This window comes from Tenebrio molitor, chromosome 1, assembly GCF_963966145.1.
Source record: "Tenebrio molitor chromosome 1, icTenMoli1.1, whole genome shotgun sequence".
In the NCBI taxonomy this organism is placed as follows: Eukaryota; Metazoa; Arthropoda; class Insecta; order Coleoptera; family Tenebrionidae; genus Tenebrio; species Tenebrio molitor.
This window is the reverse complement of record NC_091046.1, coordinates 2,173,925-2,193,057: the sequence shown is the minus strand read 5'-3', so window position 1 is coordinate 2,193,057 and position 19,133 is coordinate 2,173,925. Positions and strand designations below refer to the sequence as shown.

The window sequence follows — 19,133 nt, the reverse complement described above, 5'->3', positions numbered from 1 at the left end:
ACAATAAAAACCGTCATCAATCACGAGCGTCGGGGGCGAGCTGACGCAACTCCGGTCCTGTGCCGCAGTTTTCCGCTCCATCACACCGTCGGAAAAGTCGTCCAATTTTTCAGGGTACCAGACCCGACCGTTCCGTGCACGTCCACGTGTGCGAATGTGTTTTTTCGCGTCCGTTTAATTGGGTGAAAATCCCGCCGGCGGCGGCAATAAAGCATTTCCTTTCTGTGTATATATTTGGTTTTCAAGACAACGAGAAAAGTGGAAATTACATAAAGAAAAACAAGCGGGACGTGTTTGCACAGTGTGGAGTGCGTACGGGGCCCTGAAAAACGATGAATATGCCGACGTTACAGGAAAACGCCATTACATTTCCCTGGCGGCAACTTACAAATCCTGAAAGGACGAGTTGTAAAGTAGGCCTTGACAGGTTGAAATATTCGGGAGTGGGCACCCGACCGGAAAAAAAAACACAGCGGGACGGAGGGGCGGACCGACGAGGGGAGGGTTGTTTGGTGTTGGGTTCGCTGATTTTGTAAAATTTCGAAAAGCGACAAGATTTTTCAAAATTTTCGTTTTGGGGGTTTACGGTTTACAGACATTTTGAACTGGGGTGCAGCAAAAAAAATATGACAAGAAGGTTCAGTAGAACTAAATATGAATAGAATTTTATTATTTCAGTTAAAAATTATGTAGTTATTTTGTATATCAAGGCCGCGAAATCATCCTTTAACGTACCGAGAGAAAAATTGTTGCCGAGGCGGACAATCTCGAGGATGTTAAAGGATTTCGCTGCCTGTTTTAGGTACGCAAAGTACTCATTTCGCGTACGGTTGCAGAAAAAGATAATTTTGGAAAATTTCAAAATGTAGTACCTAGAAAACAGTTTTATTTTTTGGAAAATCATATTTTTGAAAAAAAAATCCTTTGATTTTTGAGAATTTACATTTTTTTAATATTTCCTATTGTGACGCTATTTGGGAAAATTTTTGTTACATTCTAACAAAATCTAAGTTTCAAAAACAAAATCAAAATTGTGAGATTTTTAAATTTTGAAGCTGTTCGATAATTTAAACCCTCTTTTGGAGCCGTGGTAAGTGTTTGTTATTAATGTTATTATTATTATTATGGGGTGCGAAAACTCTGTGATGTAATCAGGGTGGAGGCAAAGGGGTCGCAACATGTCTAATAATTAATTGAGAAATCGGCGGTTCCTTCTCCGGGATAACGCGATGACAATAAAGAAGGAGTAACGGTTGGCAATAACCGCCTCCACCGGAATAAACAACTTCTCCCGGATAAATCCGGGGCGGCATAAAAATGTATAAATTGCAAACAGACAGTTACATAATCCCCGTCCGGCTAATCGTGATGTATCACTCTTAAATTATTAACGGGCGAATTTTCCGGGTCCCGGAGTTCATCATGTTAAAGTTATTGCGGGCCTGTGTGTGGTCCGTACCGCCCGGAGCTCGCAAATAAAATTCCGGTCAAAAAAGTCGAATTCGATCGCGCCGCTCCCGCAATACGAACCTGGAACGATCGAGGCGTGCAACGGCCAATTACGGTCCTGGACGCAATATTGGAGCCGGACTTTTTGGATAATCTGATAACGGCGGGTTTACGGCTCCACGGACGGATGAATATTTATCTTTTTTTTTGTGTTTTTTGTTTTTGTTACCTGTGTCGTTTCCATGCAAATCGTGATTTGTCCCGGCGGTGCCCCGAATTCGTCGGTCCGGGGGCGGCGGATTAATAGACTGTGTTGAAAAATGAAATTCCAGCCCAACGAAACGGACGCCCACCCACACCTCACCCCTCGGTCGGCATTATCGACGTAATCCCGCCAGACGATCAGAATTCCCTAATTAAGCTCGGTCGTTTCAGCACTTTCGGCGAGGATTCTTCAGGCGGCGGCGGCGGCGGCGGTTTTAATTTTCATCGCGCAATTTAACTTTCAGCCGCAATATGTGGATGCACGCGTCTCAGGGTGCTCGACGCACCCGTTCCCCGAGGGTGAAAACCCCGTTTCCGTCGGTGTTCCGCAAGAGGTGACACCAACCCCGTTATCTGTCGTTAAACTTGACTCCGGCGAAATATCGCACGCTCGTTCTAATAAATACGTTCCCGAATTGATACCGACACCGTTGCCGGTACAGTTATCCCCCCGTAAAAAAATTGTTATTAGTCGCGGAACCGTGCCCCAGGTTAAAATCCGGAGCGACGGAGGAGAGACGTGCAATTTTCGGTTTTAATTGAAACGTCCCGAAGAAAGTGATTTGAATTTGTGGTGTGTCGTCGGCAGAGACGGGACGAATTCGTGTTTTGTCTTTTTTCAGTTTTTCGCCATTTTATTGCATCACGTTTCACGGGAGCATCAAGTTGAGGGAATTTTTCAGCGAATTTTATGCACCATTCCGAACGATAAAACGTCGACCGTTATAAATAAATGAAAAACTTAAAGTTGCGACCGACGTAGTGTAAGGTTTGTAATTGTGGCGGCGAGTTCGATCCCACCACGACCGGAAACCGTAAACAGAATTTGCTCGAATTTAAAAATACACCGTTTTGTATTTTTTTGTTGGCGTGTTTCGAAAGAAGTACTGTCAAATGGACTGGCGTTTTCAAAATTTGATTTTGACACCAACATAAGAAAGGGTAATAAAAACAAGAGACTTTCTATAATAATTCTATGCAACAAAAATAAAATCTTTTTCAGTTACTCATGTCAAAAAACTGTTTTTTTTTCACAATGTATTGAGCAGATATTTTGGATTGACTTTTTTACAAATTCACTTAAACAGAATTATAAATACTGGTCTTGGATTTTCTCATGGGTTATGAGTAATATCTGCGCATATTTCCAAGGTCACAGCCCATAAGAGAATCAATCCAATACCTCCACAAAGCTTGAAGAGAATCTCAAGAATTTTTTTTAAACGGAAGTAAAATTTTATTTTTATGCAGTTGGCAGTATTCCTTCAAGTTTTGATTTATTGTCTAACTGAAGACGCGTTGAAATTGTAATTGTTTATTTGACGAATATGTTTAAGAAATAAAAAAAAGAAAATTTTATCCATTGCTCCAGGGTAAGGTTATGTGAACGCTTTCGATAAGTTTATTTTGTCTGCAATAAAATAAAATCACTCATGGATTTCTTTTACGGATGTTCCCATGGCATAAAGCAACGTATTTTTGTAAATTAGTGTGGGTTTGTATCCTAAAGCAACAATTTTCTGCGTAGGCTTCACCGTTTTTCGTTTGTTTTCTTATTTCGATTTAAAATTTTTCGATGTCATTTCTGGATATGGATTTGGAGTTATTTCCTGTGAAACGTTTGTAGAGGTGAAAGTCACGATATGGAATCACGTAGTGGATAATGATGAGACATGAATAATTAAAAAAAAGGACGAAGAATTTAATACTTTGTCGTCTTTAAAAATGTTGTATTTACTGTTTTCAAGTTTCATTTCGTTATCAATTGTACTGTCCCTGGTGCACGAAGAGTTTTCCGAGCTCACGAATGTTTTTGGTGTGGAAATAAGCACGAGTCGCAGACGAGTTGTGAAGATGTGAAAAATAAAAATCAAGACAAAAATATGTCTAAAAAATAAAATTATTTTCGGTACCGTCGAGAGCAAATTTTTGAAAAAATGGTGAAAATCACTCGAATTAATTTCTCATAAAATTGTTTTTTTCTTGCGAAGCATTCCACAGATTAGTCCCATCGGTAAAGATTTGTTTCTGCACTTGTTAACCAGCGTCGTCCCAAGGTTTCTTCATGAGGAACGAATCGGGAGATTGTGGTGGTCGCTCTTATAACTTTACACGATAAAGCTGTCTCTTTCGGGTCACTATCAATAACTTCAGTATATCGTAGCATATTTTTGAACCAAATAAAGGCACAAAGGGACCAGAAAATCATAGTTTGGATTGAATATTTTCCATGTTAGTACAGTTTTAAAGTAATTTCGAATGACTAATGCCATAAAAGTGCTGTTGCAAAGGCAAAATGGTTTTTTGCAACTTGAGTCAACTATAACTTAATTTGAAAGAGGCCTCATTATTGGAATGCGAGAAGCAGGTCTTTCCTATAGGGCAATCGCTCATCGTGTGGGACAAAGTGTGGCCACTGTGTTACGGTGTTGTCGTGCCTGGTCTGAAGACCAATGTTACTGAAACTTTCACCGTTTTTTTGTTAATTATGGCCCAATTATTGTACAAAGTTTCATCAAGTTTCATAAGTAGTTTATTTTAAACAATTATTTATCAATTATTATCAAATGTTTTTTTATTGTTTGCTGTAATATTGGTGTTGACCTGTCACAAATACTGCAGCAAGAAAGATCTACAAATTTCTCTTATACCGAATTAGATTTTATTACTCCACACTTGAACAGCTTTATATCCTGCACTTCCTGGATACTTTTTATCTGGAAAGAGTTGAAAGTTCCAAAGTAGTTTGATAGACTTGTCTTAAAGTTATGTTTCAATATCAGAAACAGTTCAGAATCTGTCCAACGTGAATTTTTAAAATACCTCAGTTACAGATTCAACAGATGATTCCCCTCGAAGGAATTGATTCGGTGCAGTCTGTGTTGTATCCGGAAACGAAAACGTTCTTGTTATCTTTAAAAGTTTTTTTAAACCTTGTTAGAAATTATGATGTTGTGCGGAACAGCTGCTGCCGTAAAAAAGTAAGTTGTTGCTGGAAAAAAAATTGTTCCGTAAAGAAGAACTTTGTTCCTTAAATTTAAACCTGGATGTGATATTTTAATGTCTCCGTTTCGTATTTAACAACGTGATTTGAATGAAAATAAAGCGGATAATGAGAGTTTGTAAATCTGGATGATCGGTCAAAAGCGTTGCTGCCAGTGCAGGGATTTAATCACCGACGTGACCAGCAGCTACCTGCGCCTGTGGCTTCAATTAACTCCTCTCTGTCTGATATTTTCGGTCAGGCCGCCAATTAATCCGCACCGCTTCGACCATGATCCCCTTGTAAAAACCGGGTGTCCGCCGCCCACCCCCTAATTGCAGCACCGTCCCCGGTGCACCGCCTCGCTCCTGGAAAATCCAGCGGAAACCGCAATCGCCTCGATTACGTCCGCCGCCCCCGTCGTTCGAAATACACCCCGACCGACCCGTTTACACACGAAATTAGTCCGCGTTTACGGGCGCAACACCAATCATAAAACCGAAAAATTGCACGAGGGGTAGATATGGAAACAGATAATCGGGTTTACGGCGGCGCCGTATTATTTCAGTCGTGGGAATTAAACGGCGTTCGGATCCGTCACGAATCATCTTTAGGGATGCAATTGGAACAATCAGGGCAAACATCGCCAGACGTAATCTCCGATTCGGCTTCAATCAGAATATCATCTTCTCGGGGGATTAGCGGCGACAGATTGCGGCTTAAAAGAACACTCCGTATCTCCCCGATTCTGCGGACCGGAGGGGATGAGAGGATGCAGTCGCGATTCAATAAACGCGAAATATCAATAAAAAGGAAATTGATATGTGAGGCGGGGCCCCGCCGCCCCCCTTATTAATTTCCATGCGACGTGGGAAAACAGGACGGCGGCGGCGAGGACGCGATTAAACGCGCCCCGACATGGAAGACGCGAGTTATGGACAAAGAATTTTATGTTTCCCGATTGGTTTTGTGTCAAAATTCGCGATCGAATTCACGACCGCCCGAATCTCGACCGGATCGTTATGGATTTTGTCGGTTCGGGTCGAAATCGACAGGTTGGTGACGTCCGGAAAAACGTAACATATGCATGAATGAATGAATGAATGAATAAACGGAATGGTCAGATACTATTTTCGGGACAAAACTGTTAGTTTTGTTGGCTCGATGCAGACGTAAATTATACAGGTCGTGTTTAGTAATTGGTGTATAAAATTAATTAAGCAGAACGTAAAAATTCAAAAGCGAACAATTTAAATTCCTCTCTTAATTTAATCTGCGGAAACAACAAAAACATTATAAAAAGGCGGAATTTATAATTAAATTCGTGACGTGATCGCGGAGGTGCCAATCGATTAGTTCGCTGTTTGACCGGTGGCGCCACGGACACTCCCGCTGTCAAAATGACACAATCTTCCTCTGAACGTGACAGTTTTTTGTTGGGAAGTTTTTTTATTGACGAATGAAGAATTCTCATTTAAAAACAAATCGGACGGAAAATCAAGAAGAAAAACAAAATGAAACAAAATGGAAAGGGAATATTGATTAACTAGGTATTATTGTTGATTCTTTTATATTTCTTTTTTTCTCAATATCCTTGAGATAGCTCTGGATCCCCTTTTAAGGAGATGCTTCAATCCATCCCAATTATATAATTTATTATTAATATAAAAAGAGGCACGGTATCCAGGCTGGATTTATTTAATACTAGGTATACAGGGTGTTTCTGAAATAGGTGCGTTAATTTTAACTGGTAATAGAATTCGTCACAAAGAATAACTTTTCTATCTACCATTTTGCCGAAAAACGATGTTTAATTCCAAAAAAAAATTGGAGAGATTTTTCACTAAAATAGCCCTACGCCACTAAATACTGCAATGGCTAATTGAGATTAGCGCTAATATGAAAAACGTGTTTTAACGCCTAAATCGAAATTCAAATAAATCTACCCGTATAGCAAAAAATCCACTTCGTAAGAATCTGGTTGTTTCACGTTTTTAGGTAGCTTAGTTTTGGAGATATGAACGGTTTTAGGAAAATATTTCCTATTTTTTAAAGTTCTATTACCAGTTAAAATTAACGCACCTATTTCAGAAACACCCTGTATTTCTATCAAGTAATGATAATTCCTTTGAAAGGATTACTATTTACGTCTATTGCCATTTTTTTCCTTACCATTATTTTCAGTTTATATTTTAGAAATGTTCCACATCTTCTACTAAAACTTCGTTCCTTGCATCCTCCCGAAGGACCAGCCGCTCCGCCGCCATCCTCGAATATTATTTTAATTGAGACACACGGTGTCGCTCCTCGTTCCCTCCCTAATTAAACGACTTCCGGTCGATAAATTTTTGTGTTGTGAGCACGAGCACCGTCTTGCCGCCGCGACCCAATTCGCACCACGTTCCGCACCGCCCCCGGATCGCCTCCCTCATTGTATTTAAAGTAAATATAAACACGTCGAGCGATCTATTTAATATGTATAGCGGACGATAACAAGTCAATTTCGTTTCCGGTCCCGGTGTGCGTTCCCCCGGCATGTTATCTTGTAAATTTGTTAAATTTGTAAGCTAAACATATATTTATTCATGGATTGGGTTGGCCGTGCGAGTTTAGATTGCATGCGCACCGGATCCGGGACGCCTAATTCCGCCATGTGTATGTGCCGGTATATACATATATATGTACACCCGGAATTCCCGGAGCCGGAGCCCGATAATGTACGGGACCTGTGGGAAATACGGCCGATCTGTCAAAATGCCCCCGACTTCCTAATAATGCACCGGCTCGACCCCGACCACGTCATTTCATAATTTAAACGGTGGCGGCGGCGGCGGCGGCGGCGGTGACACCACCATTGTTGCCGCCGATCCCGGCTAATCTATAGTTGATGGTCGTTAAGTGGCCGGAGCACCCCGGGGACTCCGGTCCGGTACGATTTTTTATCCGGACACTAAAGATAGACCAGCGAGAAAGGTCAAACACGTCAGCAATAATAATAATAATGATAATAAAGAATCGTTGACTTAAGTTAAGACGGTTTATCTGAGTGTGATTGGTGGTTGCGTAAGAGAAACGTGATAAGAGAGAGAGATGAAGAGGGCTACAGGTTGAGTGCTGCCAACCGAACAGCCTGCAATGTCCCCAAATCAGAGCCAACTGTGAAAATCCGGGCGTCTAGCGCCAACCTAATTTGCATAAGTCCCCAAATTCGTCGTAACAGTTTGGTAGGCAATCAGGCGTGCTTTGCAAACACTAAGCACGCTTGATCTCGCCGAATTAGAATCAACGTGCAGGATCTTCGTCTTCGCTCCGGGATCCGGTTAAGTTCCTCTCACGTTGACGTGTGTGTGTGCGCGCTCCTTAATTCCGAAAGCTCGAGCTTTGGTGCGGTTCGTTTGTTCCGTGCACGGGACGTATCAAAGGATGCCGTGGATTAATGGTGTCGAGTGGCGGCGGTGGCGTCCGCCGCCTCCGTCGCTTTCGCAATCCGTTTTTCGTCGGAGACGATCGCGAAAAATGTTCGTCTTTTGTAATTTCCCCGCCGACGGTACGAAAATAGAACGAGGGAATGGGGGGGGAGAGAGGGAGTGAGCGCACATTTAAAATATTCATCTTATTTTTCAAGCGTGCCACTGACAAGTCTCATTATAATACGGAATGTAATGTGCCCGGGACAAGATGTTGGATTATGAGGCTGTCGCGTTTCATCTGTTCCGTAGTTAGTTTTTCCGGTTGTAAAATGGGAATTTTTATGGTGACAGAGGCGGCGGGGCCGTCACGAGAAAGGAGAGTGCCGAGGATTCACGGCGGGATTAGGAAGGGTTAGTCTTTATGAAACGACCGTTCCGAGGAGATTTCGGCCCGATTGATATTTTTTTAGGCGCAGGACGAGACGGAGGAAATTGCACGGAAGGATGAAATTAACAGGGGGCGAGTAAATTCGAGTTTTTTTTCAAGCGGTGTCATCGTTACGCGAATTTGCACCTCATTTTTTACTGGAATCTAATGAACGTGGAGAGAAAGGTTCGATTTGGGTTCGGGTCACCGAAGGTTTGCCACAAGGATCTGCCCAAGAAGATCTCGAAAAACTAGAATGAACGAATGAAAGATTGCAAATTGTATAATAAATACAGAAAAAAGAAAGAAAAATATATGGTTTATGGCTTAGAGAAAGTTTGCCGCAAGGATCGACTTCAGAACCAATATTGTTCAGCGTTATTACCACTACCTACCTATAGTATTTTTATCTTCCTAAGGAATTTTGGCTTAAGTCATAAATAAACCGAACAAAGACCCTACTTAAAGAAATTTATTGTGATATTGTACCTGTCAATCACTAGCCGGCCTGGGGTAGTCCTCAAAATATTTGTCGGAGACCCTCTAGTGATTGACAGGCACAATATCACAATAAATTTCTTTAAGTAGGGTCTTTGTTCGGTTTATTTAGGGTTTAAGTCAGAATTCCTTAGGAAGTTACAAGCACTATACCACTTTCTTGAGTTTCTGCATTCAGATGCCCCAAGGGTCTGTCCTAATTTTCAGATCGGAAAGAAATTTCTGAGGGAACTAAAAAAATATATGTACCTAACTGAGGACAATTTTTACCTCGAGAATTAGCATGATGATTTGACGTTTTTTCTTTTTTTTTTCTTTGGACGCAACTTTAAATGAAATGATAAAGAGTGAAGTAAAGAAACAAAAGTCTTTGAGAAGGTATTAAATGTATTAAGTATTAAGAATTTAAAAAGTTGAAGTGTTCCTTATAAGAAAAGAGACAAAGAGGTCGTATTTTAATCTATAGAATATCAGATATCTTCTGATTCTCACATCTTGCGTTGTTTGCAAGAAGTAGAATATTTAAATGAGAAAAGAAAGAAAAGAAAACTTGAGAAGATGTAAACCATAAGAATTAAAAAAAAAAGAAAAAAGCAAAGGAGGTCAAGATAAAAAGAGAACAAAAGTTTCTTTTCTTCGAGGATTTGCATTAAAACTAAATGCGTTTGCTAAGGCCTGCAAGGAGAAATATTAGATTAGAATGGTATAAGAAAAAAGAGAAACTTGGACTGAAATTACAAAAAAAATTAACAAAAAAGAAAAAAGTAAACGAATGTTGGAAAGTTTTGCTGAAATAAAAATGTAAAAAAAGAATGAGATGAGAAAAAAAAAGGATTACATGATTAAAAGAAGTATCGGGCGTTCATTTAAATTTCCGGTCAAAGTTGCCGTTGAAGAGTCGATTGTGAACGCACCATTCGACGATACAAAAATAAAAAGAAAGGTAAAAAGAATTGACAAGGAAATATTGGAGGAAATAGAAACACTGGATCAAAATAAAACTGAAAGAGAAATGAAGATCTTTCGCTTTTTATTCCTTTTTTTCTTTGAGCTTTATTAAATCGTCTGTTTTGTGTTTTAATCTGTTTTCATAACATGTTTTCTCTTGTATTTTTATATTTTCTTAGAGGAAAATATGTTTCGACATTGATTTGAATATGTAGTTTTAAAATATTCGTATTTGAAATATGTTTTTCTCTATAAAGTTTCTCGTTTGTAACTTGTACTCAATTGGTTTCTTTCTCCCTTGGTCTAATTTTTTGGGTCATCTTTCCATTTCACTTATCTCAGTTTGTTTTCCATCACTGATCTTTTGTTTCTTTTGTAGCGTCTTTTCTCGTGACAGAAATCTTTTCCCATTTTTGTAATTTCATCCCTTCATCACTTGACGTAGTGCCTCAAACTTCTTTCCACATTCAAAACTCGGCAAAACTTTTTCTTTTCCTTCAAACCGTGTCTTTCAACGTCTGCTCCACAATAACTCAATTGGACAAAATCTGGCCCGCTATCATCTCTTGTATCCTCCATCACCCATCAATTCCCTCCCAATAGACAGATCGCTCCGTGGACCTACCTTGCCCCCCTAACCCCGACGACGACAATAATTTGGGCGAAAACGAGGGGGGGCGGCGTGCATCCCAAACAACCCAACACACGCCACTGCAACTAAGTAAACAGTAAACCTGGAGAGACCCAGAATTACGAGAGCCGGAGTTGCGGGATTGGCGTCACGGTGCGTGCGTGTTGCCCCACTTTACTATGTATTTTTAAGCGAGGGGGCAGGTTGCCGCCCCTCTAAAGTTTTAATGGGCGCGGGGCGACGTCTTAATTCTTTTTATTGCACCCCGAATACCGAAACGCGGCGGACGTGCGAGCATTCATTACGGAAGGAGCGGGAGCGGCGAGGCCCAAGAAAAGGGACAGTCGCGCCGCCGAAAGGGCAGCGCAATTAGTCGATGCCAATAAAGGATAATAACAGAAAGGAAGTTTTTGTTATAATGATTGGTCGATCAGGGAGGTTAAGCAATGTTGGTGGCGGTTAATATTTGGACGGGTGGCCGCCGTCCGGTTGTCACTTCGTTGTGGCGATAACTTAATGCGGCCTGGATGCTGTGCCTCCGTTTGTAGTGGTAGTAGTAATAATGAGCGAAGAATCGATTGGCTGTCCGGGCTAATGGGAATTTAGAGGCTTTCCCGTTGATTTGGAGCGATTAAAAATTCAGCCCCGCCTCGAGTCCCGTTAAAGAGGGCGCCCGCGTCTATAATTGATGAAAGCTGCTTATCCCGCCAAAAAGCGCGTCTTTTTATGGAGCCGGCGACCGCAGCCCCTTCGGAGCGGCTCGTTCCGATATGAGAAATAATCGTCGGGTTTTCGACCCCCGCCCCACACCACCTCCGGCGCCGTCACCTGGTTGCTTGCACTTGTGAAACTTTAACCGTATTTCTCACATCCAAAATTCACAAAAACCATTAATATTTGAGGGAACGAACCGGCTTAAGCCGCCAGTGAGAAAAGGGCCACACTCGGAGGCGCAACGTTACGTGCAAACGCCATAAACAATTCAGAAGTGGGATATATACGATGAAAGTTGACTGACAACTTCATGCCCGTCGCGACGCCCGTGCATACACGGAGATGTCGGTTTTTACCGCTGTCAAGTAAATTAATTTATCATTCCGGTGGCGGGTTTTCATCGACAGGTGGTGAGACGGGGGCAGATATACGGCCTGGCGGTTTCATATTTTCCTGTTTCGCCACGATACCGACGAGTTGGTGGGAAACGTGCGGCGAAGGATTATTAATGGACAATGTTTCCCGCAAAAAATGTTTGCCTCCTATCTTTTATCATTAACTAGAGTACATGAAGGACGAAGAATGTAGAAACGAGCAAGGTAGCAAAAGAGAAATCATTTAAAACAAATTCAGTTACTTTGGAAACTAAATATAACAAAGAATAAAGAGGTGTTGTGGGAGTAAAACGACCAATCTGGTGGTGTGCCACAAGGCTCACGTTTAGGGTCCTCTTCATTCAGTTGTCAATAAACACCGTTCACGTTGTTTTGGCATAATGGGAGGCCATGATTTATTTTTTTAACGTTGGACATACTGTTTGATTTTCGTTACTAAAGTGCCTGATATGCGGACCTGTCATAATGAACATAACATGTTGCTGAATTTCCCGCGATGTCTCGGTATTCTCCTATTGCAAACTAGTAAAACTGACAAGAATGCACTCGACATTGACGCTATTTATAACCTCAAACTTAGAAAAACAACCTAATTCAACATTTCCATGGCCTTCCAGTATGCCAAAACAACGTGAATGCACTTAATGTAAGTAATTTTTGCGTTTTCGGGGTCTTCCTGAGTACTGACTGACGAGAACTTTCCGAATTAAAAACATCTGGACCATAGACTGTAGACCGGCAAGTTCTGCTTGCTTTTTTTTTCTTTTTAAGGATTTTTTTATATTGTTGTGTTGGTAGCACTTACTGTCAAATCGTGAATCAAGGTTGTTGTGGTCAAGCATGCACTGCAAGTTTCAGAAAAGTCGGAATGTTTCTCGTTTTTTTGACACCATAAAATATGATGCACCGATAAGAAAGATTAAATGTTTTGCACGAAACGAGTAATCTGGTAATAAAACACATTCTGGTGCTAATCCCGTACAAAATATGACTCTAAACCCGCATGAATTAAAAAATTGTCATTTTGTCCACCGCTGGAGGTATTTACGACATAATCTTACATAACCTCACTTGTTTAGAGTAGTCTGATCTCTCGGTGAGCGGGTTTGAAGGACTTTATTCGATATTATCTTCATCACTCTAAAGGGAATTCATAATTCACAAAAAATTGCACATCTAATTGTTGGTTTCTCCGTGTTTTTCTTTAATGACAGAAACGTCAACGTTCCAGACGGTGCTGCCAACCACTTGCGACAATTCCCATTGAAGTAAACTAACTGAGAAGTCCTGCGAACGAATTCGAATTTGTGTGAATTTTTAAACGAAATCTGAAATTAATCTCCGCATTATAATGATTTTATCTTTTTTATTATCGTCCTAATAAAAATTTTCATTCAATAAAACTGTAAACCGGACGAATTTTTAATCTATTATTCAATTTTTAATTAACCATCGGTTTTTATTACTTCTGTGATGAGTGTCATCGAATTAGTCGACACGTTGATAACGCGGATGCTGCAGCATTACAATATTAAATTTCAAATTCCGTTAATACCATCGTAAGGTTTTAATTTATATTTACTGTTTACGGTACGTAAAATACTCGTTAAACTGGAATAATAACAATATTGGTCTCGCTTTACGGACCGACATAACCTGTCAGCAGGAAAGTGAGGTTAAGTCTGAAACCATCCAGTTTTATCTGATGCTTTCGCAAAAAAGTGATATTATAACGATATTGTTTTGTAGAAAGTGATGAAAGTTTGTTGTACTTTGCTGTCTCGAGCTCATTCCGGGGTAAATATGGAAGATGTTTTGCACAGATTATCGCGAAAAATGCGACATTTGTTTGGACGATTTCAAGTTGGTATCACTGACGAGCCCTGGCGGTTGGGGAGTTGTGTTGCGTGACAATCGTTCTTGTCAAGTTGTTACCAACAGAAGGTAGCGCAACGGCAACTTCCCCACGATCACTGGGATCTCTGTTGTCAGAAAGAAATTGAGGTTAAAGCTAGTTTGTCACGATGCTAAATTGTGTAGAAAATTTGTTAGAAAATGAGACAGACCCTCGATCAGGACCAATGAACGATCAGGATCATAGTCTGTCTTTGTCATTTTTACAGAATTTTCTGTGAAATTTAGTATCGTGTCACACTAGCTTTAGTTCTTAATTGTCACTTTCACAGTATTCATTTTTTGCCGCTTTATTTTTAGTATTTAATCCTTTTAATATTCGATGTTCTTGTACGATTGCGGTTCAAAAGCCCCCGCAAGATGTATCGTACCGCACCGCCGCCTCGCCATTTATCCCGTCTGCGGCTCCGCCACTGCCATCTCGCTTAGAGATGCGCGCGTGTTTTATTCATAAGCGAGCAAAAGGAAGCCGCTAACTTGATCAGATGTTCGCATGTGTCATGTGAAAAGTAGGATTCGGTTTGTAAATATTTGAATTGATGGTCTCGGTCGTGAGGAAAAAGCGGTGTCGTCTCGGGATGGGGGAAGAACAGTGCGCGGCACCTAATTAATTGCGTCGACAGGTTGCACCGGTTCGGGATCAAATTTTCCGCGCCGCGGAAAATTCAGACGTGTCCGAGGGATGTTTGCGGAAAAGTTGTTCGTTCGGTGCAGTCTTTCCATCGATTAGCGCATACATTTGACTACAAATTAGTTTAATGGGATCGTTGGGAGTGATTATTACCGGGAAATTTACAATTAGATCACTCTGTAGACGTTTATTGCCGGGGGAAATATGCGAGATGGGGGTGGGTCCACTTTTTTACAAGATTTATTATTTCGCCGGATGAGATTTGTTCGTACCCACAAAAACTTGATTTCGATCACGCGAAACTGTCAAAAACGTTATTGTGAAAACTGGTTTTTGACAGCTTCAAAAATGACACTTTTTATACAATATTTTCGACGAATTTTTGAAAAACATTTCTCGTTTATAACAGACGAGTGGAGTGGCATGAGAGACATATTTTCAATACAGTTGTTGCAAAATGTCCCGGAAATTTCGCCCAATAAATGACATTTTGACGAATTTTTGAAAAACCTGCCACACCTAAATCTAGTCAGTTTTGTTAGTTACGTCTTTGGGGTGACACAAGAGACACATTTAGGCGGGATGTTGCAAAATGTCTCCGAAATTTCGCTTATTTGTGACATTTTGACGAATTTTTGAAAAATCTGACAAGCTGAAACCTGTTCAATCTCATTTCTTCGTCTTTTATGAAGAAATTCAAACGAAAAAGCTCTAGTGCACACAAGAATTTCTTTTAAAATAATATACGGGTGTTGTAAAGTTCAAGGAAATTTTGTCACGTGCCATGCGTCAATGTCAATGTGTGCTCAAGAGCAGTCGCAAATAACGTGAGATTTTTTAAATGTACTAATCAGTTCTTTTCTCATTTGTACGACACGTTTTCTAAATAGTTTGCTATGGCAAAGAGGTCAGTTGGATGTGTAAAGTGGGTTGACCGGTTTGTTTGATTAGTTTTTGTTTTTTGGGACTCGAGAAACGAATGGAACGAGTGCATTTAAAGTGTGTTAAGTCAACGAACCGGAGCACGACGTTCAGAATACTTTTCTTATTATGTAAACGATTTTTTGACGTAAAAATTAATAATGATTTAAATCGATTAGTATCTTTAGTGGGTCGGTGATATAACTAAACAAAATAAAACATTTGGTCAGCCGAAAAGTCTAATACAAATGTGGTACGGTAGGTAATTTACACGCCCTACTCGGCTTCGCCTCGTGCCTGAAACCTAGTTTTCGCGCTGTAAAATACCCCTACCGTACTCTAATGTAAATAACGATTACAGAATTGCTTCGTCTAGTTTTCGCGGTCGTGAAAGCTCGCCCAGGATCTCCATTTTCCGAATCGTGCCGACTTAACGAGTTGATGAAGCCGAGCACGAGGCTAACGTCGTTAAAACTTCATCTGTCGCTTTTTTCGGGGCAAAGGTGGATTCTCGAAAGTTCCCAAATGAAATTTTTCCTCCACTTAACCAATCATTGCGATAAATTCCGGTCGGTGCGGCGCGACTTTAAAAACCCACCCTGGATCGTCTGCTTCCCCCATCCATCGCGATTTATAATTCATTCGTGAGCGCTATCAGGAATGTTCCCGTGTAGTAAATTTATCCAGTTTATTAGGACGCGGTACGATGCATACAAGTCGAGCTTCCTGTTCGTTTTTTTTTTGCTTTTTCTCTTCTTTTTTACCAAAGACCACCCGTGTCTCCGTCTGCGAACTCGCATTAAGGAATGCACAAAGGGAGTAATGGAAAATTCCGAATACAAAAAGGGATTAAATCGGCCATCAGGGAACGCACCGATAAATCCGAAAAAGGGAGGGTAGGGGGACCGAATTCCGGTCATTATCGGCCGCCGTTGTCGGCTTTATCAATTATTGTCGGATAAATATTTGTTTTGTTGTCTAATTGGCGGCGGTGGGGTGTCGAAGCGGGATCGTTGCGGGAAATAAATTAAAAATTCAGATAGGATAACGGCTGCTCCGGACGGGGCTGCCGTTAATCCGATTAAGGTTCAGGATAATAAATCCCAATCTGCGCCTGATCTTGATCGGTACATCTTGGCCGTGCGGTCGCCGCCCCCGGAGATTTTTCGAACGGATCCGAGAAGACCCTAATTCGACGAGTAATTAGGAAAAACTGAAAGAAGTTGCTGGCTTTTGACGTTTCTTGTGGTGTGAAATTTTTGAAAATTTTCAAATGGGGTCTTTTCAAAATCCAATCAGTTCGTACTAGATGTTAGAATAGTTATTTACATTAGAGTACGGTAGGGGGATTTTACAGCGCGAAAAATAGGTTTCAGGTACGAGGCGAAGCCGAGTGCTTGGTTAGTTGGAGCTACCTTAACCTAAATTGAAAGGCAAAGGTGTTTTATAGTTAAGGAAGCCGAAAAGTCATTTAGCTTGACATTGGAAGAGTACCGTCAAAATTGAGACCAAGTTTCTTTACCTCAAAATTTTTCCGTTTTCGGGAAATCAACCACAACGAGTCTTGTTTTGTCGAAGAAAGCTTCACCCGAATCGATCTGAAGCCAAAATAACGCCCAAAGAAGCCGTTTCGAAAATCGAAAAAATGCCCTAGTGACCCTGTTAAGTATGCACCGAAAGTAGTAGCGTGGCACAGGTTTTCACGCTGGATTTTCCCAATAAATCGATCTGACTCGTTCCAACACGTCCGACCACTTTCTCGGCCGGACCGGAGGACCAGGGGCCAGGGCCGGCCCCCTCTTCCGCCGCATCAATATCCAAATAAGGTCGTTCGGGGTCCCCCCCGTCTGTCGTCGTGTTTGAATTTTTCAGGTGCACCACCGCGTGCCGAACACATCTTCGGAGGCCAACTTTCTCCAAAGCAAACATCCAAAATGGCGCGTTCGCCGCCGTCAAACGCAACCTTGAACGTTCCCATATCGGGAAATTAGCCCGTTATGTCTCGGGGAATTTTTCCTATGCATGACATCGTGAATATTTAAAATCTTTTGTCTTGTCCCCGACAGGATGGCGGCAACTGCCAAAAACCGCCCCCGTACGCACAGCGCGACGCACTTAAATATTAATCGCAGTAAGCGCTGTGGGTTTCTCTCTTCGTTTTTTTTTTAAGGGAAAAGTTCGTCTCGACCGTGTCGTTACATTGCGCCGCGATCTTAAAAAGTTTCGTTATTATAAGAACGTCGGGGACGGGGCGAGGCCATTATAAATAACGGCGCATCACAAAGGGATGGGGTCGGGCGGGGGTCAAGTTCGCGAATTTGCAAAACTGCGCGAGGAAGTTGGAAATGGGATTTTGTGCGGTTCGAAAATCGTCGAAAGCGGTGGAAAAGGGCGGTTTTGAAGAAGTAAAGGAAGCTGAAGGCAGACATTTCGAACATTTACCCTAGTTCGTAAATACGATTCGAGCTCCTCATGATTCTTTTACAACCGACAGGTCACACATAATGCACGCCTTTATGAAAATCAAGATTTCAACGTTCTCAAAATCACTAACCTAACTTTTAAGACTGACATCTGATAATTGAAATTTTAACGAATTGCCAACTGAAATTTTTGGTCACAGCCAATTCTAATTTTTTTTCGATCTCACGGTACAAATAACTACATATTGAATTGTTCAACGCTCGGTATAATTTAACAAAAATTAAAATTCTATCAAAATCATACAATATTGTCTTTTAGAAACATTAATAAAAAAAAAACTTCTTCAAATTTTTATCGTTATACTCATGAAAACAGAATCGCATCGAAAAAAAAAACAGATAATCAAATTGACAAATTACTTTCCGTTGGAAGAAAAAAGTAGGACGTCCAGTTTGTTTCGTAATAAAAAAAACCCACGGTAATCACGGTATAACCAAATTTCACCGAATCATGAAAATTCCCCCGAAGTGGAGGACAGTTCTTCGCCGCCTCGCTCGTGCCCAACGCGAAACTTTCCGCATCGGCGGACGCCAACGATCGACCAATCCGTCTTCAGCCGTGCGGTTTCCGGAAGCGCCGCCAAAGTCGGAACAGTAATTCGCCGTCGCCGCTAATTTCGTACCTTTCACCGACCCCGTTCGGGCAGATGACGCGCGACGTTCGCGACTCCTCCACCAGAGGGCGCCCACAAACTAACTGACTGGTTCCGTTGCAGCCTGGACCGCGAGCAGCCCTTCTCCTTCCAGCTGGGCGTCGGACAGGTGATCAAGGGCTGGGACCAAGGACTGCTGGACATGTGCGTCGGTGAGAAGCGGAAGCTGACCATCCCGCCCAACCTGGGCTACGGCGACCGCGGCGCCGGGAACGTCATCCCGGGCGGCGCCACCCTTCTCTTCGAGGTGGAGCTGTTGAGCATCGGGGACTCCCCGCCGACCACCAACGTCTTCAAGGAGATCGACAACGACAAGGACAACCAGCTCAGCCGCGAGGAGGTGAGAGGGTGTGGCGGGAGGACGGGCGGGGGCTGATCGAAGGTGGGGTGTTGCAGGTGAGCGAGTACCTGAAGAAGCAGATGGTGGCGGCTGAGGGCGAGGCGCCGAGCGAAGAAATGAAGAACATGCTGGCCGACCACGACAAGCTCGTCGAAGAGATCTTCCAGCACGAGGACAAGGACAAGAACGGGTTCATCTCGCACGACGAGTTCTCCGGGCCCAAGCACGACGAACTGTAACGCGGTGCGACCTCCTGGACTGCAACTTCTTTTTTTACTTTTTATACGGTGCGGACGAGACGTGAAACTCAGTTTTTCGATTTGTTTCAGCACAAACTTGGATAAGTCTCTTTAATTTATTAAGTTCACACGCTTCCAGTTGTCGTTAACGAATCATCATGGATCGAGTTAATTTTAGTGCAATCTATTGTATGTTGTTATACTATTGAAGTTAATAAACGTTTTTTGTATGA

At 41.8% G+C, this 19,133-nt stretch overlaps 1 protein-coding gene across 1 annotated transcript in view; it reads left to right on the top strand.

Moving 5' to 3' along the window:
• The window catches only part of Fkbp14 (peptidyl-prolyl cis-trans isomerase Fkb14), a 21,295-nt gene extending 2,162 nt beyond the window's left edge, over window positions 1-19,133 (top strand). The window contains exons 2-3 of the mRNA XM_069061199.1: window positions 18,385-18,661; window positions 18,718-19,133. Coding sequence (XP_068917300.1) covers window positions 18,385-18,661; window positions 18,718-18,900 — 460 coding nt within the window. The 3' untranslated portion in view covers window positions 18,901-19,133. The remainder of the gene's footprint in view (window positions 1-18,384; window positions 18,662-18,717) is intronic.